The sequence below is a fragment of the Artemia sp. Qi Xiang Cuo genome, chromosome 8 (assembly GCF_049724085.1).
Source record: "Artemia sp. Qi Xiang Cuo chromosome 8, ASM4972408v1, whole genome shotgun sequence".
In the NCBI taxonomy this organism is placed as follows: Eukaryota; Metazoa; Arthropoda; class Branchiopoda; order Anostraca; family Artemiidae; genus Artemia; species Artemia sp. Qi Xiang Cuo.
In genome coordinates this window covers 16,685,959-16,709,331 of record NC_142801.1, presented here as the reverse complement: position 1 = coordinate 16,709,331, position 23,373 = coordinate 16,685,959, and the positions used below count along the sequence as shown (strand labels likewise).

The 23,373-nt window shown below is 34.0% G+C and overlaps 1 protein-coding gene across 1 annotated transcript in view; it reads right to left on the bottom strand.

Annotated features, from left to right (window-relative positions):
* LOC148949198 (uncharacterized) overlaps positions 1 to 16,746 on the bottom strand; it is a 59,608-nt gene extending 42,862 nt beyond the window's left edge. Inside the window, exons 1-2 of the mRNA XM_089092648.1 lie at positions 16,702 to 16,746; positions 6,090 to 6,524 (exon numbers count right to left, since the gene is read on the bottom strand). Of these exons, the coding sequence (XP_088948774.1) occupies positions 6,090 to 6,524; positions 16,702 to 16,746 (480 nt within the window). The remainder of the gene's footprint in view (positions 1 to 6,089; positions 6,525 to 16,701) is intronic.
* Positions 16,747 to 23,373: the final 6,627 nt, after the last annotated feature.

The following is a 23,373-nucleotide window of genomic DNA, read 5'->3' as shown; positions in this document are numbered from 1 at the left end:
ACAACACCTGCACTGAGGGCTGTGGTGGAGTTGTTCTCCTCAAAGACCTAATTTCCAGAACTTAAAGCTACGTTTCATAAAATGGCTGTCTCAAAATTTTGATTGGATGTTATTGAGAAAAAGGTGGGCATGAGAGGGGGGTTAGCTGCCCCCAAACACATCAAATCAAATTGAATATTTGATGTATAATGATATTAATTATTGAAAGATCCATCAGTTCAAGAATTTATTTCAATGTAATTTGTTTTTATTTTCAATGCTGTAAGAATTGGAAAAGAAAATATTTGTAATATAATTCGTTTTCAGTGAAGCGCCGATGGCAGTAGGCTTTTGGTTTTTATTTACAGTTAAGGAATGGGATAGTATCCAGACTCTTGTTAGTAGGTAAATTAAATAAAAAAAACAAGTTTTTTAAACCGAAAGTAAGGAGCGACATTAAAACTTAAAACGAACAGAAATTATTCTGTATATAAAAGAGACTGTCCCCTCCTCAACCCTTCGCTCTTTACGCTAAAGTTTTTTATTGTTTTAAAAACAAAGATGTGAGACAGAGTCAAACTTAAGCGTAAAGAGCGAGGGGTTGAGGAGGGGACGGTCTCTTTCATATACAGAATAATTTCTGTTCGTTTTAAGTTTTAATGTCGCTCCTTACTTTCAGTTTAAAAAACTTGTTTTTTTTTATTTAATTTTTGAACGTTTTTAAATAAATGCAAGTTTTGATCTTGGCTCACGGTACATGAATAAATAAAACAAAATTTTCATATCAATTTACTTTTATTTAGTTAAATGGCTTTCTCGAAACTTGTTTAATTTTATTTACGAACGTTTTTATTAGTAATAAATATACGTAACTTACGAATTAACTTACGTAACGAACTTCTATATTCATATATTTTTAATACGTTTATTAGGGGGTTCGCCCCCTAGTCAATACCTTGCTCTTTAAGCGAAAGTTCGAATTTTGTTCCAATTCTTTAAAAATGACCGCTTAATCACAAAAGCCGTTAATTAGAATAAATAGCTCTTATGAAAGTACTAAAAAATCTTTGACTTAAAGAGCGAGGCATTGACTACGGGGTGAACCCAATTATATATGTAATATTTTCTGCACGTTTAAAGTTTCGATGTTGCTGCTGTTGCAGTAGAAATACTTGTTTTTTTACATTAAATTTATGATCTTTTTGTAGATATTGCTGGAAAGTCCGGCGTCCCCTTCATACCAATGTCCCTTCCCCCATAAAAACTTCCTTCATGGAAAGATCCTCCCACATAGCCCCTGACCCACCCACCCCCCCCACTACCAGGAAAAATCTCCCCTGAAAACGTCTGTATGCTTCCAAATAACCAATACTATATGTTAACATTGGGTAAAGTTCATAACTTTCGGCCCTCCCCCGGGAACTTCGGGGGATTAATTCATCCTAAAAGGCATACTTGTAATATTTTCAGACATGCTGAAAAAAATAGCTATCTCGAAATTTTTATCAGGTCACTTTGGGAAAAAATTAGCGTGGGAGGGGGCCTAGATGCCCTCTATTTTTTTTGTCACTTAAAAAGAGCACAATAACTTTTAATTTACATTGGAATGAGCCCTCCCACGATATTCTAGGACAACTGGTTCGATACGATCACCCCTGGGGAAAAAAAACAAACAAATAAACATGCACCCGTGATCTTTCTTCTGGCAAAAAATGCAAAATTCCACTTTTTTGTAAAAGGGAGCTTGAAACCTCTACATTAGGGTTCTCTGATACGCGGAGTATGATGGTGTAGTTTTCATTAAGGTTCTATAACTTTTAGGGGGTCTTTCCCCCTTTTTTCGAAAATCAGCCAAATTTTCTCAGGCGCCTAACTTTTGATGAGTAGGATTAAAATGGATGAAAAATATATATTTGAAATCAGCATTAAAATCTGATTATTTTGATGTATCTATTTGTATCAAAATACCGTTTTCTAGAGTTTCGGTTACAATTGAGCCGGGTCGCTCCTTACTTACAGTTCGTTACCACGAACTGTTTGACTATATTTGTCTTGAACAATTTTAGAAAGAACTAACAAATTAAACCGAGTATTTGATTTATAATGATAATAATTGGTGAAAGCTCATCAGTTCAAAATTTTACTATAATTTTAATGTTTATTTTCAATATTAAGCACAAAAGAAAATATTTGTAATGAAATTGGTTTTCAGTAAAGCGCCATTTACGCAGTAGGTTTTAGACTTTTACAGTGAGAGAAGAAGGCGATATTCAAAGTCTTGTTTGTAGTGATTTTTGTTCGTTTGAAGCTTGATTTGCATACGGTATTCAATTTCAGTTTCACTCGTTTTAAGATTTATTCATTCATTTACATTAATATTTATTGTATGTTTGTTTGCACTGATTGTTTAGTTAATTTCTGCTCGTTTTAAGTTTCATTTATACTTCAATAGCAAAATTTTATTTCGTTTTAAGCTCGTTTTTCATGTTCAATCTAAGCATTACTCGCTTCAAGATCTATCTATTCATTGATTTTATTACTTGTTGTATGTTTTTTGCTATGACTATTTAAATTCTGTTCGTATTGGGTTTCATTTGTTCTTTATTTAGCAATTTCTGGTCGTTTTGAGTTTGAATTTTAATAGATATTTTTATCTGCTGAGCTTAAGTTTAAAATAGCCTATACTTTTCTTTGAAAAACTTATTTTTCGGAAAGTTTTTTTTTAATTGATAACTAAAAGAGGCTATTGGAAATCAAGAAACCCGGAATTGCCAGAATAAAGTTGGAGCAACCTGAAAAGAAATTAATTTCTAAAGAAATATAATTTCCAATTTTTCAAGATTTGTTCTGTAGCTTTCACCATTTAAATTTTTTATATATAAAATTTTGTCTTTCTAAATTTTCCCCTGAAGCTTTCAAAGGCTATTATTTTGTCAAGTTCTTTCACTTTTTACAGTTTTATGTCATAAAGTTTTGGGAAATTTTCAACTTTTGCAAAACTAAAATACAGATTACTATTTATTGGCGAGGTGTTTTCACCAGCTTTGGTTTTCACAAGTTCTCAATCTTTGTTGTAATGTTTTCCAAGATTTTGAAGTTTCGTTCGGAAGAAACAAAGATTTCTTAGGTTTTTTATTGTTTTCAAAGTTTGTCATAAAGCTTTAAATTACATTGTTTCTTTGTAGGATTTTTTATTCTATCAAGTGAAAATACACATTTATAAAGGTATTTTCAAAGTACTTGCGAGCCCACAAATCAGCATCGATAAATAAATGAAACCCAAAAACGAACAGAAATTACAATAAATAACCGATTCAAACACAAAACGAGCAAAAATTAACATAAGTTTGGGTGCAAAACCCCTTTGCCTTCCCAAGGCCAGATCAAAATTTACACTTTGCTGAAAAATACAAATGAATGTGCATTGTCAGTTTAATATACATATACTGATATTTAGTAATCAAAATGATATAATAATTTGACTTATTAAAGTTATAAAAGTAAAAACATTTATATTTTTTCAAGTAAAGTGCAAATTTTGTTCTGGCCTTGGGAAGACATAGGGGTTTTACGTCCAACTTATGTTAATTTTTGCTCGTTTTGAGTTTGGCTCGGTTATTTATTGTAATTTTTGTTCGTTTTGGGTTTCATTTATTTATCGATGCTGATTTGTGGTAGTTCCACGCTTGGTAGATTATTTTATTTTATTTTTGCTCTTTTTTTGTTTAATGGAGTTCTTTACTTTTCTTTGAAAAACTTATTTTGTAGAAAATTTTTTTAAAATTAATTTCTGTTCGTTCTATATTGACATAGTCTTTTCAGGGAAAAAGAAAATAATACTTGAAATCTTTTCGTTTTTTAAGACTTTATAGTTTGGCCTGCTATTTGTATGCTGGAGAAAAATTTTCAGCAATTTTTAACAACATACATCTTTTTAAAAATTTGGACACAAATAGTACTGTTTAATTTAGTTTCATACCTCCTCTAGTTGACCTGAAATGGAAAACTTGATACCATTTGCAAAATAATCTTGGTTAAATTTTAAAAGTAGAAATGGGAGGGTTGGCGTGGGAGGGTGGGCGTGGGAGGGTGGGATTGGAAGGGGGATTAGTTGCCCTCAAATCACTTTTGACTATTAAAAAGGGCATCAGCCCTTTCTATTTTCAATCGAATAAGCCCTTTTCGAAGTTCCCACGACAACTCCTTTGATACGAAGTGCCCTGATCTAAACAACAACAACAACCAAAAATAATACATTATACCCACTTCGATCTTTATTATAAAAATGTCAAGCCTTCCAATCACTTTTGACTATTAAAAAGATTACTAGGCCTTTCATTCAATCAATCAATTTATTCAATTCATAAACACAACAAAATACACTTCAATATAAACTCCCCCGTAAGGCTCTATGGCCAGGAAAGAAACAGGGGAGAAACAAAAATGAAACAAATACTAGTATTTTCAATATAATGCATTGCATTTCAACCTTTCAAAGACTCAACACACACACACACACACACACACACACACACACACACACACACACACACACACACACACACACACACACACACACACACACACACACACACACACACACACACACACACACACACACACACACACACACACACACACACACACACACACACACACACACACACACACACACACACACACACACACACACACACACACACACACACACACACACACACACACACACACACACACACACACACACACACACACACACACACACACACACACACACACACACACACACACACACACACACACACACACACACACACACACACACACACACACACACACACACACACACACACACACACACACACACACACACACACACACACACACACACACACACACACACACACACACACACACACACACACACACACACACACACACACACACACACACACACACACACACACACACACACACACACACACACACACACACACACACACACACACACACACACACACACACACACACACACACACACACACACACACACACACACACACACACACACACACACACACACACACACACACACACACACACACACACACACACACACACACACACACACACACACACACACACACACACACACACACACACACACACACACACACACACACACACACACACACACACACACAGATAAAAATATACAACCCCCCACACACACTCACCCCCACACACACTCACACACACACACTCACACACTCACTCACACTCTCTCACATACACATTCTCACATAATTACTTTTACACATTTTCATATATACACACACTCAAATATACACAAACATTCACACACCCACACACATGTACACATAATGAGCCGGAGAAGAACGTTTTAGGACGGAATTGATCACTTGCCAAGTTTTTCGAATATCTTTCCCACAATCCGAGAATTTTTTGGAATAATAAAGGAATTTAGCCTTCCGGCAGAAAGAATTAAAAACATTCCTGTAGAGTTTTAATTACTGAAGACGTGCAGCATTTAAAAACGGCTATGCTGACTTAAAAGCCTTTTAAATATTATTTTTCCGCATATAATTGCTTAGAAGGCCAGGGACCATCCACGACTTAAGAGAGATAGATCCTTTTGACCTTGAAGTAGAGGGGGAGATAGCAGATATGTCAAAAATAGACTCCTTCACTGACTCATAAAAGGAATCAAACTTTGAACAAAAATCATAATCGTCACCAAAAATATTCCATGTCTTCTCAGCTAAATGGGATCTAAAACGGATCAGTTCATTCAAACCAAACCTAAAAGAATCTGAAGCAGATGCTGTAGTGTCCCCATTCAATGTTTTTTCAAGGATAAAATTTGAAAATACAGAAAAATGGTCTGAAATATCACTCTCTACAACAGAATTCCAAACCAAATTAAGAGACGAAAAGATGTTATCAATTAAAGACGCTGGCGTATCAGTTAAATGTGTCGGAATACAGGTTGTTGGTAGAACCCCTGCAGTGAGCATATCTGAGAGAAAATCCATCGCAGTAGAGGAAGCCATGTCAATTAGATTTAAGTTAAAGTCTCCCATTATTACAAGTTCACATGGACGTCTGCCAATTAAATCCAAGATCTCAGCAAAGACCTGCAGAAAAGAAGGGATGGATCCACTGGGAGATCTATAAACATTACCAATTATCAAAACCTTATTTTTTAAATTAATTTCAATAAACTGGGATTCAAAAACCCCTTCGTTATTCCTGGACAGATCGCTTCGAATAGCATACGGAAAAGTATCCGGAATATACATTGCTAGTCCACTCTTAGGCATCTTTTTGCGATTTAGTCTCTCTATATTGTAACCAGGTATATCAAAAAGTATTTCATTGCAAGAATCAAGAAAATTCTCATATAATCTGATAACATCAGGTCGCCCATCAAAAACTATCTGCCTCAACGGAACAATCGCTAAACATATACATTGAGTATTGAGTTGAAGGACCGAAAAATTATCATCTCGTCTAGTAGCCCACTTTAAATAAGAAGCATACTTACTATTAATTGATTGGGAAGTAATTAGGGAATTTCTTTTAATTTGACCAATGGAATTATTAATAATACTCATAACATCTAAGGGGTTTCTTTGTAATTGAAGTAAACGCCCATCAAGGGAGTAAAAGTCCCCAGAGCCTGAGTTAGAAAAATTCATAAAACTTAAGGAGACTGTGTATCAAACCTGCGCCGCAACACACACAAAATAAAATAAATTAAAAAATTAACCAAGAGGCTATAAATAACAACAAAAATAGAAATAAATAAATAAATAAAATCACAATAATCATACCAATAAGTAAGATGCATATACATTTTATATTATTGAAGAAATTAATAATAATAATTTCAGATAAATTTAGTAACTTCCTTAAATCATTAATCATACTACTCAGTTCCTGAAATAAAAAAATAAAAAATATATATAACGCTAAAGCTCCACTGCATTAATGTACCCATGAGACCAATACAAGTAAAATCATTTTCAAGATAACAAAGGATTAAAATCCCAAACTGACGCAATGACTTGTGAGAACAGGCATGTAACAAAAAAGAATAATTATTGAAATCCATAAATTCCATTGAAGTTAATTGGAACGGAAGTAAATAATTAGACAGATACGCACAAAGAAAAAAATAAGCAAAAGATAAATAAAATACGCTGAATATATGAATGGCAAGATACTAAACATATCTAAAAAAAAAAAACAAAAAAAAACACACACAAACAAACAAAATAAACTTATTCTTAAACACAGTCGGCTAGAGTATGAATTTTTATAGTGACACTTTAACCGTTAGGCCTTGCCAAAATTTGCCCACGATCAGTCCAAACATTTCTATGTCCAAATTTGTCCTTAGCGGCAAATAGGATCTCACGTCGCCTCTTTGTCAATGCTTCCGATAGGAAAATTCCACTTGAAGCTAACCTGGCTTTTGCTTTGAAGACTTTCTTCGCTATATCACTATTCACAAATTTAACTAAAACAGGAAGGACTTTGTCGTTTAGGGAGGCATCGGTTAAAGCAGGAGATATTTTGAATCTGTTGATATTCCTTATTTGGGCAAAATTTATTTCAGTCCTGTTCATTTTGGCTACGAAAACTTGCATGATTGTTAATTTGAGGTAAGATCCGGACTGCTGCTTAACACCATGCGAAATTAGCGAATCAAGCAGTACTTCTAGTTCAAATGCATCTAGATTCATCTCAATTTTCATGATTTTCTCTTCTTGATTTATAATTTGGTTGCGAAAAGTTTTCAGCGATTGTTCAATTTTTTCAAATTTTGGTTGATAATCAAGAGTAATCGCGTCATATATTTGACAAATAATGTCGTGGGAAGACTGGCGGAAAGAATCAGCAGCCGAAAATCTTTCATTAACCTTCTTAATTATATTTTGCATTAACTCTGGCTTAGTTTTTTCCAGGTCAAGTTCTGTAGAAGTGATTTTATCCATCAACGAAGCACAATCTCCTGCATTAGATTCCTTAATTGTTAATGCATTATATGTCTTGGAAAGGGATTTATAAACATCGGGTCAATTTTTTAATTCCTCAAATGCAAACTTTACACCTGCCGTATGTTTTGTGGAAGTTTGGTTAACGCTTGGATTATATTCTGACATGTTTGCCTCAACAAGTCTGTATTCATCATGTGCCCCATAGCATAATACCAAATATGATGGCTTTTCTATCCTTGGACACTTTTAGTATCTTTACTGGCCAATGAGGATAAGTTTTGAAGTTAGCTAACGCGATATGAAACTCTTTAAATGCAGGTATTTCCTATTAAGGAGAGGACAAAAGTAAGCAACTTATCTTTATGTAAGTTAACCTTAATGAAAAATTTAGTTGAAATTATGCTCCAAAGATTCAATAATATATATCCAAAATAGTCTATTTAATCTACTAATATCAGTCTATTTCAATACCAATTAGTTTGGCACCAAAGGTGAACACAGTAAGTTTACTCAAGAAAAGTCAATGGCGCAACAAATATCACCTGTGTCTTAATCTGTTTAGTTGAAGAAACCAGTTCTTTATTGTTCAGAGACTATAAAATATCCGTTTTCAAGCTAGGTGTTCACTGAATGAATGCTAGTGGAATACTTCGATTTCCAATCCAATGAGCCCTTTTGAAAACGACAACATTTTCTATAAACACCTTATATGCCCTCAGGGCATAAATTAAAACCCTTATCCTAAGGTTTGTTAGGGTGGTTGTAATCCTTTAAGACCGAATTTCTAGAACTTCCAACTACGTTAAACAAAATAGCTATCTAAAATTTTGATTGGATGTGTTTGGGGAAATGGTGGGTGTGGGAGGGATGTTAGTTATCTTCCAATAACATTTGACTATTAAAAAGGGTACACGCCACTCCAATTTCCAATTGAATGAGCGCTTTTCGAAGTTTCTACGACAACTTCTTCGATACGAAGTGCCCTGCTCTAAAGGAAAAAATCAATAAATAATACATTGTGCCAACATCGTTCTTATATGCCCCAGGTTATAACTTAAAACTCTTGCACTGAGAATTGTGGGGAAGTGTCCTCCTATTTAGTTAGTCCCCGTTTCTTGTCTCGTTCTCGAGTGTCCCTGTTCTTTACTTAGGCAGCGCTATCGTGCTGCCTATGATTTATGCAACAACTTTCTATATAAACCTTATATGCCCGCAGAGCATAGCTTACAACCCTTGCACTGAGGGCTCTGGGGGGGGGGGTTATCATCCTAAATGATCTAATTTCGAGAACGTTTAACTACGTTGAACAAAATGGATATCTCAAAATTTGATTGGACATGGTTTGGAAAATGAAGGGCGTGAGCGGGGTGTTAGTCGCTATCCAATCACTTTTAACTATTAAAAAAGGCACTAGTCCTTCCAATTTTCAATTGAATAAGCCCTTTTGAAGTTTCTACGACAACGCTTTCAGTGAAAACTTAATATACCCCAGGGCAAAACTTACAACCTTTGCTCTGAGGGCTGTTGGGGGATGGTATTGTCATCCTTAAAGACCTAATTTCCAAAACTTTCAACTACGTTGAATAAAATAGCTATCTAAAAATTTTGATTGGAAGGGTTTGAGGAAAACGTGGACGTGAGAAGGGGGTTAGTTGCCCTCAAATCACTTTCGACTATTGAAAAGGGTACTCTCCCTTTGAATTTAAAATCGAATGAGCCCCTTTTCAAGTTTCAACGACAAAGATTTCAATAAAAACCTTATATGCCCTCAGGGCATAACTTATAATCCTTGCTCTGAGGGTTGTGGGGGAAATCAACTACGCTGAACAAAATGTCTATCTCAAAATTTTGATTGGATGTGGTTGGGGAAATGATGGGCCTCGGGGGGGGGCTAGTAGCCCTCCAATCCCTTTCGACTATTAAAAGAGCACTATCACCTTTGAATTTCCAATCGAATGAGCCTTTTTTTGAAGTTTTTACGACAACACCTTCTATAAAAACCTTATATGCCCCCTGGGCATATGTGTTTGGGGAAATGATGGGCGGGGGGGGGGGCTAGTTGCCCTCCAATCACTTTCGACTATTAAAAAGTGCACTAGCCCTTTGAATTTCCAATCAAATGAGCCTTTTTTGAAGTTTCTACGACAAAACCTTCTATAAAAACCTTATATGCCCCCAGGGCATAACTTAAAACCGTTGCCCTGAGGGCTGTGGGGGAGTGCTCTCCTCAAAAACATATTTTCTATCCACCCCAATTTCCAATCGAATGAGCCCCTTTTGAGGTTTCTACGACGATCCCTTCCATATGAAGTGCCCTGCTCTATAGGAAAAAAATAATACATAGTACATTGTGCCAACATCGTTCTTATACACCCTCAGGGCATAACTTAAAACCCTTGCCCAAAGGATTGTGGGGAAGTGTCCTCCTCAAAAACATATTTTCTATCTGGAAATCAACTACGCTGATCAAAATGGGTATCTCAAAATTTTGATTGGATGTGTTTGGGGGAATGATGGGCGTGAGGGGGGCTAGTTGCCCTCCAATCACTTTCGACTATTAAAAAGGGCACTAGGCACTCCAATTTCCAATCGAATGAGTCCTTTTCAAAGTTCTTAACGACAACTCCTTCGATACGAAGTGCCTGAGTGAAGAAAAAGAAGAAGAAAAAAAAACACATTGTGCCCACATCGTTTTAGGCAGCGCTGGCGCGCTGCATATGATTTTTTTCTTTCTTTGTTTAATTTTTATTTTTTATCTGTGCAAAACAAGCTTGTCTCTCTGCCAGATATTTGTATTTTATGTATGTTGCGTATGTACTATTGAAGATTAAAAGAATCGGAACCCAATTTTATAATATATAATTTTGATATTATAAGATGGTAAAATATCGATAGTCCATTGCTATCAAAGGTTATTTTCGTTAGTTTACGATAAATTGGAAAACCTAATTTATACTATAAGAATTCTTATATCTAAAAATGGTAACGGAACTCATTCTCTGTTTCTTTTTCTATTATCATTATTAGTCCCGCCAAAGTGATAGTAATTTTTCAAAAATCCTTCAATTTTTGACTCTGCATGATTCAAGGGGATAAAAATATCATCCGTTTGTGTTTTGAAACATCTTTCTTTAAAAATATGGTAGCCTAGAACGATAGAAGAGTGAAACTCAAGAATATAGACAAAAACATTATTAAATTTAGTTAAAATAGATACAATGTGGTAAAGCTTTCTAATTTAGTTAATTATTAATTTAGTAAAAATATATAAGACGCAAATATGAAGTTTTGAAATACCACTTTTTATTAAGATAAGGAACATATCCTGCCAAGTTCTGTTTAACGGGAAATTGAGAAATTGCCACTTCCTAGCGATTACGTGGGGAGGTGTGGTTGATAAAAATGTATAAAAGATACATTTTATCGGAAGAAAAGATCTCTTACTAACTTTATGCCGGACTGACCTCTGGTCCGTTGTTTTTAGAAATACCTTGGAACTTTGTCTGAGCATTGTAAGTGTTTAAGTATCTATTTATATATTATTGTTGTTTTTGAGACTTGGGGTCTACTTGGGACAGCCAGTCCCAGTAGACAGAATATATCCGATTATATTATGTGCTAAATGAATAAAAGTATTGTATTTTAGACAACCTATCTACAATCTACCTTTAGCCCCTCGAACACATCACAACAACTGGTGGTCGTTGGAAAAACTGGGTCGAGGAGACTAAATAAGGTTGCAAAATACAAAAAAAAAATCAAAATGACTATATTAGAAGGGGAAAGTAAATGTACTTTTCTTTTAGCGGCGCTCGAATTAGCAAAACTTCGAGCAGCTTTGCTCGAACTTTGGCTATTAGAAATAGATTTGTATTCCCTCAAAAATTTGGGTACAATAGATAAAATGGAAAAAAGGCTCAATCAAGGATTGTAAAATAGAAAAAAAAATAGTATTCAGTATTTAGCAATTAGAAGTATGTGTATTGTTAGTAGTTTTATTAGTGTTAGTAATAACTGCAGTGTAGTAGTGCCGTATATACCTAAATAATAAAGTATTTGTACCGCGAATTAAAAGAATAAAATAAAACATAATACGTACAGAAAAAAAAAATCTAGTTGGTCCGATGAAACGTTGGTAGAAACAGAAGAATTTGAGGCATAATAGTAGCAAATAGGGTCCTAAATCAGCCTTACTACAGGTACAGGCTATGGACTTATTGTTCAAGGATAACACTGCTACAATTTAGCAAAGGAAGCACATAAATTGTGGTCCAAATAATTATAGGTTAGAAGCTGCCATTTCCGAGTGTTTTAGGAGTAGAGATGCCTCGAAAATATGGCATCTTACGACGTAATAAGCAATAGAATTACCTTTGTTAAAGCTAACAAATACTAGGTTAGTTATGTAGTTTCACAAGCAAAGGGAAGGAAAAGATATATAAATATATATAATTAGAGTACTTGAGGAAAGGGATGGAAAAAAACACGAGAAAAATAACCTTATAAGTAAGAAAACAAATATGGAAGCTTAGAAAAAGTCGCCGAAGGAAGCAAAAAAAGAGTTGTTACCCAGCTCTGATGGGAACTCTGCATAAGGCGAGAAATTCGGTGAAAGAAACCGTTAATCACAGAAAATGGAGGCATGGGGATAAGTCTTAAAAGGGTCTCCTTTACCTACACAGAGGACCTTCATCTGAATAATGGTGTTAGAAAAAGTTCAAATTCTGAATTAGCCGCACAAAATGCGTCCGAAGAAAGTTCTAATTTGAATTTTAAGCCATGGCTGCTTTCGAGCCATGTAGATGTAAAGCTACCAGTGTATGAAAACTGTTTTGCTTGTTTACATAGAATATAAGCCACTTTAGGACAAGCAGAGAGGGCAATGAATCCTTTTGAAATAGCTAATATTGATAATTCTGGTCCTCTCTTGCGGTTACTCAATGACAAATCAACCTCAAGTCTGGTCTGATTATGAATCAGTACAGTTTAGTCGAACAGACAAAATAGAAAAAAAAAGTTGAAAAAAAAGCTATGAAAAAACTTACAAAAAAGGATAAAAAGTCATTATATCCTTAAAGATATAAAAATATCCAAAACAAACTTCACTAATCCTTAGATAGAAGTTGACACAAAACGGAGAATTTCACCAACAGATCAATAAAGCAGGAAACATATAAATATAGGTTTAGAAAAGGACTGTAGTACTGAAAAAGCTTAAAAAGACTTGAAAAAACCTTTAGGCTTCATTGAAGTAAATAATAAAAAAAGAAAAAAGAAAAAAAAGGTTCAAGTTGAAACTATAGCCAGACAGAAGTGAAGTAAAAGAAATCTGGTGACAAAAGGACACAAGCTGAAGTCGAAATTTAAGGCAAGACGATTTAAAGTTGGGAAGTTAAAGCGAAAACAGTTATGTTCGCTTATATGTCTTAAGAAAAAAAAATACCGTACGTAAAAAAAAGAAATATGGAGATAAGGATATATTCCTTGGAAAAGAACCACCTTTTTACTAAAGGGAAGAGCCTATGGGAAGATTGTAGCTACAAATAAAGAGTGTAGATATACATAATATATTGTCGTGTTTCGTGTTCTTAATAAACCTATTAGATTGAACAGAATCACAAGGAAAACTGCTCTTGAACCTAACAGACGCTTTTTATGGTGAGCAAGCACCAAATAGATATTACTGAGGTGAGGGCACAACAAGAAGGTAAAAAGTCAGAAAATTCCCTCTCAAGCTTTTTCAAACTGATTCGCAAGCTACAAATTTAGCTATTGTTGAATATAATTTTGAAAAAAAAGATATATATTCTTTTAGAAAACGATAAACCTTCAATATGTAAATTATTACAGTTAAACCTAGTATTATGCGAAAAAAAACTGGTTTCAGGTTTTTGACAACCCTTGAGCACACATAGAGCGTAGCGCATAAACGTAGTGTGAGTTTTTTTTGCGCATCATAGCGCATAGAACTGTAATTATATTTGCAAACTCGTATTACTAAGAAATGAAGAATAAATCGCTCCCCGGAAAATAATACTTACCTAGATGGAAATAGGAAGAACCACTTACTATAAAGGCTTATTAGCCTATACTTGGGGATATTTTATAACTACTATTGTGGTTCTGGGATTGTTTATATGGGGTCTTAAATTTTGGTATAATATGAAACATCAAACCCTCGGGGGGAAGGATATAAGAAACCCTGTCTGCGCAAAACCATAATCTAACGTTAAAAAAAAAAAAAAAAAAAAAAAAAAAAAAAAAAAAAAAGCTTATATACAACCGCAGACAATTCGATTGGCACTATGATTTCATGAATATGAAAGTAAAAGAGAAATCTATGATTGACAATGAAGCGATTTTATTACTGGGTCAGCAATAATACCTGTTACTAATGTAAATAAATTCGCAATTCGAGTGTTTACTTATGAAAAAAAAAGAGTTATACCACTTTTTAGTGTTGCTTTGCGAAAAATCGACTTTAAAAAAAAAAAAATGCTTGATGCTTTAAAGTAATTTCTAAAACTTTAACCAAATATATTTTTAGATAAAAGTTTTTGTTACTTAACATAATTGTGTAGGTTATTACACAATGCTTATATATATACTCTGTTTTAATTTACTTTAAATTTTAACTAGTGATTTAATGTATATGTAAAGGTTTGACTTCGATTCAACGTATAAAAACTTTTTATTGTGAAATGGTCCGCTAAGTATTAAGTTTGAAAAGAAGGATCCAGAAAGAAACATAACGTTTCGATTTAAGCGAGATATTATTTTTTGGAGTAATTAAAAGAGAGAAAAGTAAATAAAGTAATTAAACTGAGTTACGAAATTAACTCAGTTGAAATACGAAATTGAGTGTTTCTTTCTGCTATATATGTAAAATTTTATACTTTATATGTATACTAATGTGGATATTTATTTTAGATACAGCATTAGCTATTTCTTTTTTGGAAATCAAATTTTTCGTAACATCTTTTCGGATCCATTTTTCCTTCAATCAAATTTTGACACATTTTTGGGAAGTAGCAAATTTCAAAGCCAGTTCAATAATATCCTGATACTATCATCTCATACCACAGAAACCAAACCATACTTGATCAACTTATATTTGGAAACTATAGCAGTAAAACAGACTTTACTACAATTTCGTCAGAAATTGAGATAAAAACATAACTTAATTTAAGCCTAGAAAATGTACTACATAGCCAAATGGCTTATGTTATTGAAATATGTGAGAATGCTTTGTGCTGAAAAAAAAAATATGTGAAAATTTAAAAATCAATAATGTTATCTGTAATTTACCCAAGGCATTTCTAAAACAAAAAATAAACGGTATATCAAACACATCTCACAGATAAATTAAATTATTAATGGGAATTAAATTTAAACTAAAAAAATTCATAAAACTTTTCTAATATAAATCTAATTTAAGCAAAACCACTAATATTATGTTTAAGCCGCTTGGGGTCAAGTTAAAACAGAAGATGCATATGAAGAAGGATAAAAGAGTAATTTTCAGTCCTAGAGACAGAAAAAAAAAGAAACAAGGATGAATTTCAAATTGAAATCCTTCGACAAAAAAGAGCATGGCCTATATTGGACCAGAAACATAACCCTAAGGAAACCCATTGAGGGTAGATGCACATAATGACCCAAAGATGGCAGCATAATAGCTGCAAACAAAATTAAGTTGTTTTAAAAGTAAAATATTGAGAATTGGGACAATTCTTCTTTAAATGGGGAGTATTGTGGTAAAGCTTTCTAATTTAGCTAATTATTAATTTAGTAAAAATATATAAGACGCAAATATGAAGTTTTGAAATACCACCTTTTTATTAAGATAAGGAACATATCCTGCTAAGTTCTGTTTAACGGGAAATTGAGAAATTACCACTTCCTAGCGATTACGTGGGAAGGTGTGGTTGATAAAAATATATAAAAGATACATTTTATCGGAAGAAAAGATCTCTTACTAACGTTATGCCGGACTGACCTCTGGTCCGTTGTTTTTAGAAATACCTTGGAACTTTGTCTGAGCATTGTAAGTGTTTAAGTATCTATTTATATATTATTGTTGTTTTTGAGACTTGTGGTCTACTTGGGACAGCCAGTCCCAGTAGACAGCATATATTTAATTATATTATGTGTTAAATGAATAAAAGTATTGTATTTTAGACAACCTTTCTACGATCTAATTTTAGCTTCTCGAATATACCTAGTCGGAACGTCTCATTAGTTCGGTTATAGCCTAAGGCACGCTACCAAAGTTTAATTACCTTAGGGCCAGAGTTTATCTCCCCTATAAAGGGAAAATAAAGGCATCTACAACTACAACCCCCAATTACCATAGAATAACACTTCACAACAACAAAATAAACAAACTATTTCAAGTCTGGCAATGATTTTTCCCTTAACTCTGAGGATTGCCAACAGAATGACCTTTCGTCCATTTTTGGCAAATATGTTAGTAGATTATGTATAAACAATAAAAATAGAAACTTGTTTTTGAAATCCATATCTAGTGAAAAATATATAAAGGATAGTTTTTTTTATTAGTGCAACCCAGAAATTGGAGTTTTTTTTAATTTTTGAATTACTTGTAGGTAGAATTAGTTTCACCAGTAGAAAAAAATCAACAGAGAATTAGTTACCATTTTTAGATATGTCATCTGGATAATGATGAAATTACCTTTTTCAATTTATTGTAAACCAGCGAACAATAACCGTCATTCATCTTTTATGTCAAATTATTGAATTTAGGTTAAAAGGGGGGTAATTATTTCTTTAGATGATAGGCCATTCAAATTAAAATTTTTAAGGTATATAGATAATGTACTGATCTTCATTAATAATATTTTAAATGGAAATGGACATTCTGAAAAGATTATCTCTCCAACACTAATAAAATGAATAAAGATTAAACAAACCCTTAGTAACAGACAAAGATGAATTAAAAAAAAAAAATCACACAACGCTACCATTTGTTCTTTTTTATCCTAAGAATTAAGAAACGAATTAAAATAAGAACTCTTTAAATCTTATTTATCTATTGGATTAGGTAAATCCTAGGTAAATCTTTAAAATTATATTCCATATTTGCTAAATAGTGGAATAGATGCAATAGAAAAAACGTAGAAAGTGGAGTAAATAGAATACATTGTTCATTGGAAAATTTTATGTGGGTAGAACATAGCAACACTTAGAAAACAGACGAAAAAAGCATAAAAGTACAATAGATTTTTTTTTTAACATAATAAAAACAACATAGAGAACTTTCAAATCAGAAGTTACAGTGCATTTGTTTTTACCTTCTGTATCAATGATTGATAATTGTATTAGGCTTTTACAAAGTTTTAGGGAAATAATAAAATTAGAAAAAAAATCAATGGGAAGATTTTTATAAACATAGATTGTGAATATAAACTGAATCCATTTTGTAACAGTTTAATTAAACGACAGTTCAGAACCTTGTATATTTCAACATCATCATTCTTCATATGTAGCCTTAAGAAGGTTTATATCTTATAAATAAAGGTAACAATTAAATGAAGTTTAGAAAAAGTCAACTTGCTTCACCTGGATTAGTAAATGAAAACATTTATGGAATTTATTAAACGCAATATAGTTATCTTGTCCTGTATTTATTTCTGCTTATTTTAGCCTAGGGTAAATTTAGTTTTTTTTTGAACAAATATACATCTTTTGTTAGGTTTCAATAACAAGCAAACAAGGAACAATGTCCCTGTTGCTTTTTGTGATATCATAGGCAACGCGCCAGCGCTGCCTATGTAAAGAACGATGTGGGCACAATGTGTTTTTTTTTCTCCACCCGGGCACTTCGTTTCGAAGGAGTTGTCGTAGAAACTTCAAAAATGGCCACTTCGATTGGAAATTGGGGTGGCTAGTGCCATTTTTAATAGTCAAAAGTGATTGGAGGGCAACTATCCCCCCCCCCCACGCCCATCATTCCTCCAAACATATCCAATCAAAATTTTGAGATAGCCATTTTTTTCATCGTAGGCTAGTTGATTTCCAGATAGAAAATATATTTTTGAGGAGGACACTCCCCCGCAACCCTCAGGGCAAGGGTTTTAAGTTATGCCCTGGGGTATATAAGGTTTTTAAAGAAGGCGTTGTCGTAGAAACTTCAAAAAAGGCTCATTCGAATGAAAATTCAAAGGGCTAGTGCCCTTTTTAATAGTCGAAAGTGATTGGAGGGCAACTAGCCCCCCCACGCCCATCATTCCCCAAAACACATAAAATTAAAATTTTGAGATAGCCATTTTGTTCAGCGTAGTTGATTTCAAGATAGAAAACGTGTTTTGAGGAGGCCACTCCCCCACAACCCTCGGGGCAAGGGTTTTAAGTTATGCCCTGGGGGCATATAAGGCTTTTACAGAAGGCGTTGTTATAGAAACTTCAAAACAGGCTCATTCGATTGGAAATTCAAAGGGCTTTTGCCCTTTTTAATAGTCGAAAGTTATTGGAGGGCAACTAACGCCCCCCCCCCCCTCTACGCCCATCGTTCTCCCAAACACCTCCAATCAAAATTTTGAGATAGCCATTTTCTTCAGCGTAGTTGATTTCCCGATAGAAAATATGGTTTTGAGGGGGAAACTCCCCACAACACTCGGGGCAAGGGTTTTAAGTTATGCCCGGAAGGCATATAAGAACGATGTTAGCATAATGTATCATTTATTAGTTTTTCCTTTAGAGCAGGGCACTTCGTATCGAAGAAATGTCGTAGAAACCTCGAAAAGGGCTCATTCAATTGAAAATTTGAGTGATTTGTGCCCTTTTTAATAGTCAAAAGTGACTGGAAGGCAACTAACACCCCTTCCACTGCCACCATTTTCCGAAACACATCCAATCAAAATTTTGAGATAGCCATTTTGTTCAGCGTGGTTGATTTCCAGATATAAATTATGTTTTTGAGGAGGACCTTCCCCCAGTGTTCGCGGCAAGGGTTGTAAGTTGTGCCGCGGGGGGCATAAAAGGTTTTTATAGAAGGCGTTGTGTTAGAAGCTTCAAAAAGGGCTCATTCGATTGGAAATTCAAAGGGCTAGTGCCCTTTTTAATAGTCAAAAGTGATTGGAGGGCAACTAACCCCCTCTCACGCCCACCTTTTCCCCAAACACATCCAATCAAAATTTTGAAATAGCCATTTTATTCAGCGTAGTTTTAAATTCTGTAAATTAAATATTAGAGGATGACAGCCCCATCACAGCCCTTAGGACAAGGGTTGTAAGTTATGCCCTGGGGGCATATAAAGTTTTTATAGAACGCGTTGTCGTAGAAATTTCAAAAAGGCTCATTCGATAAGAAATTGAAATGGCTAGTGCCTTTTTTAATAGTCCAAAATATTTGGAAGGCAACTAACCCTTGACGCCCTTTGACGCCCACTATTTCTCCAAACACATCCAATCAAAATTTTGATATAGCTATTTTGTTCCACGCAGTTAAATTTCAGGAAATTATACCTTTGAGCAGAACACTACCCCCACAGTCTTCAGGGCAAGGGTTATAAGTTATGCCCTGGGGGCATATAAGTTTTTATTGAAATCTTTGTTTTAGAAACTTGAAGTAGGGCTCATTTGATTGGATATTCAAAGGTCTAGTGCCCTTTTTAATAGTCGAACGTGATTTGAGGGCAATTAGCCACCCTCCCCTCTCTCACCCACCTTTTCCACAAACACATCCAATCAAAATTTTTAGATTGCCATTTTGTTCAGTGTTGTGGATTTCCAGATGGAAATTATGTTTTTTAGGAGTAAACTTCCCCACAGCCCTTAGGGCAAGGGTTGTAAGTTATTCCCAGGGGTATATAAGCTTCTTATAGAACGTGTCGTCGTAGAAACTTCAAAAACGGCTCATTCGATTGAAATTAATAGTCGAAAGTGACTGGAAGGCAACTAACACCCCTTCCACATCTTAACGCATTCAATCAAAATTTTTAGATAGCCATTTTGTTCCATGGACTTTAACGTTCAAGAAATTATACCTTTGAGCAGGACACTCCCCCCACAAGGCTTATAAGTTATGCCCTGGTGCCATGTAAAATTTTTATTTAAATCTTTGTCGTAAAAACTTTTACTCATTTGATTAGAAATTCAAAGGGCTAGTGCCCTTTTTAATAGTCAAAAGTGATTTGAGGGCAACTAGCCCCACTCTCACGCCCACCTTTTCCCCAAACACATTCAATCAAAAGTTTTAGATAGCCATTTTATTCAACGTAGTTGAAAGTATTGGGAATTAGGTCTTTAAGAATGACAACCCATCCCCCCATACATTCCCTAAGTAAAGAACGAAGTGGGCACAATGTCCAATGTTATCCCCCCTCCATCCACTTCGAATCGAAGGAGTTGTCGTGGGAATTTAAAAAAGGACTCATTCCATTGAAAATAGAAAGGGCTGATGCCCTTTTTAAAAGTTGAAAGTGATTAGAGAGCAACTAATCCCCCTTCCACTCCCGCCCTCCTACGCCCACCCTCCCATTTGCCCATTATGTTTAAAAACTAAACTTTTCCTTAAGATTAAATCAAAATGCACTGTGATAATGCTAAATCCCAGTAAGGCATCTTAGCAATATCCCAAGAACGACTGAGGGTATTATGTTCAAACTTTCGAGGCTACTTCTGCTCTTAAAATTTAACCAAATCAAAATAGTGTAAGTGTATCCAAGCTATTAAAGAAAGTAAACAGATTTTTTTTGCGAATGGTATCAAGTTTTCCATTTCAGGTCAACTGGAGGAGGTATGAAACTAAATTAAACAGTTCTATTTGTGTCCAGATTTTTAAAAGGGTGTATGTTGTAAAACTTATTGAAAATTTTTCTCCAGCATACAAATAGCAGGCCAAACTATAAAGTCTTAAAAAACGAAGAGATTTAAAGTATTATTTTCTTTTTCCCTGAAAAGACTATGTCAATATAAAACGGACAGAAATTAATTTAAAAAAAAAATTCTACAAAATACGTTTTTCAAAGAAAAGCAAAGAACTCGATTAAACAAAAAATGAACAAAGATGAAATCAAATAATCTACCAAGCGTGAAACTACAATAAATCAGCATCGATAATTAAATGAAACCCAAAACGAACAGAAATTACAATAAATTACCGAGTCAAATTCAAAACGAGCAGAAATTAACATAAGTTAGGCGCTAAACCCCTATGCCTTCCCAAGGCCAGAACAAAATTTGCACTTTATTGAAAAAATACAAAATGAATGTATATTGTCAGTTTAATATACATATACTGATATTTAGTAACCAAAATGTTAATATTATTTGATTTATTAAAGTTATAAAAGTAAAAACATTTATATTTTTTTCAGTAAAGTGCAAATTTTATTCTGGCCTCGGGAAGGTATAGGGGTTTTGCGCCCAATTTATGTTAATTTCTGCTTGTTTTGAATTTGACTCCGTTATTTATTATATTTTCTGTTCCTTCTGGGTTTCATTTAAATATCGATGCTGATTTGTGGTAATTTCACGCTTGGTAGATTATTTGATTTTATTTTTGCTTATTTTTTTTTAATGGAGTTCTCTACTTTTCTTTGAAAAACTTATTTTGCGAAAAAAGTTTTTTTTAATTAATAACAGAAAAACAGCAGTCATTTTTTAATTTTTCTTTTATTTGTTTCAATTTTTACTTCTGAACAATTGTCTAAGATGCTATTTTTTGGCTTTCCGTACGTTTTTTTCTCGTCTTTAATTATTCTGTATATTTCAAATAAGATATTTTTCATTTACTCCTTCGTCGGTAAAAGCTTTCGGACGTGAGACCGATACTATTGGACCTTTATTATTATTTAAAAAAATTACTGTCTTATTTGAAACATTACACGGTTTTCTTTTCTGTATTTTCATTTATTTTATTTGTTAATGGTCCGACAGCTTTTGTCAAGTTACTAATAATAATAATAATAATAATAATAAAAAAAATGACAAGCTAAGGCAGCTTTGCTTTTGAGCAGGGGGAAAAAAGCCTTTTATTTCTGTGACTCTTTTTTTATCAAGACATGAGAAAATCCATACGCTTTTTGATTTCCTGTTTGATTTTTGGTACAACTTTTTTTTATTTTAGGTAAGCGGAAAATACATCGTTCTAGTTTCGATGAGCCATTGAAGAAAATTTCACGAAAATCCCCACCAAAAAGAGTCCAGCCAAGTCAGCAAGAGATTTTAAAACGTCCGGTGTCTCCCTCATTGGGAATATTATTCAGTACTGAGGGTATCCTAGAACAGATTTTGAGGTGGAATCAAAATTGGCTGAAAGAGATGAATAAAAGCAGCGCTGATAAAAGTCCACCACCTGCTGCGCCAACAGAGTTCTTCCCAAATAGCCTTGTGCAAATCCCACTAAATTTCTCTGACTTTGATCACTATTTATCGGTATTTGGACCACCGCTGATGTTGGAAACTCTTTATAGAGTTAAAAATCAATACTATTACCTGACTCCTCTTCAGGGGAAATACCATGTGTGTACTTTCACTAATTCTAAAAACGGTATTGGAAATCTTGAAAGTAATCTCTGTACATTGTGTGTTTGTGCGCTCAAATTTAATGGGTTAAACTTGTTTGTTACTTTTAAATAAAGCTCCTTAGTAATAATAAAAGTACTATTTACGTCTTATGATGAAGGTAAAAGAAAAAATGAGGATATTCTACAATACAATGTTCGATTATTTCGATCGTATGCAGTTTTTCGAATTTGGATAAGACATCAGATAAAATTACCCTTTATTAGTAAAGAACTATATGCAGGAGAAAAAAGGGGATGAAACATTTGTCAAGATTACCATCCGGTGTCGAAAGAAAACGCTGATTATTCCAAATCCAATAGCATTTGACGCTTCGGTATATTTTAAAGTAGCAGCTACATCAATAAAATCTTCAGTTCGAATATACCCTTTGGTACTTAAGATTAATGAGTCACCTTTGCAGAAGATGATTTTCCAGCCGAAATATATCAAACCTCGAAGTATTAAAAGAGTTCCTTTAGATCCACATTTTGAATATCTCGACTACGATCAAAAGCATGTACTGAAAACAATTGTATCTCAATGCATGGAGAGCCCTAGTGAACCCCATATCTACCTTCTTCAGGGGCCACCTGGGACAGGCAAAACTAGGACAGCTGCTTCAATTATGCTTCAGCTTCTACTGCTGAATCCGAAATACACATTATTGGTCTGCTCATCTTCAAATGCAGGTATAGACGAGATTATTCAAAGAACCAGGAAAGAAATGAAAAGCCTTAAAAAAGAATTTAAAATTGTTCGCTATGGCGTCACCAAAAATATAAGTTCTGCAACGCAGTCATTGATGCTTGATAGCCAAGTTCAGAAGATCATCGAAA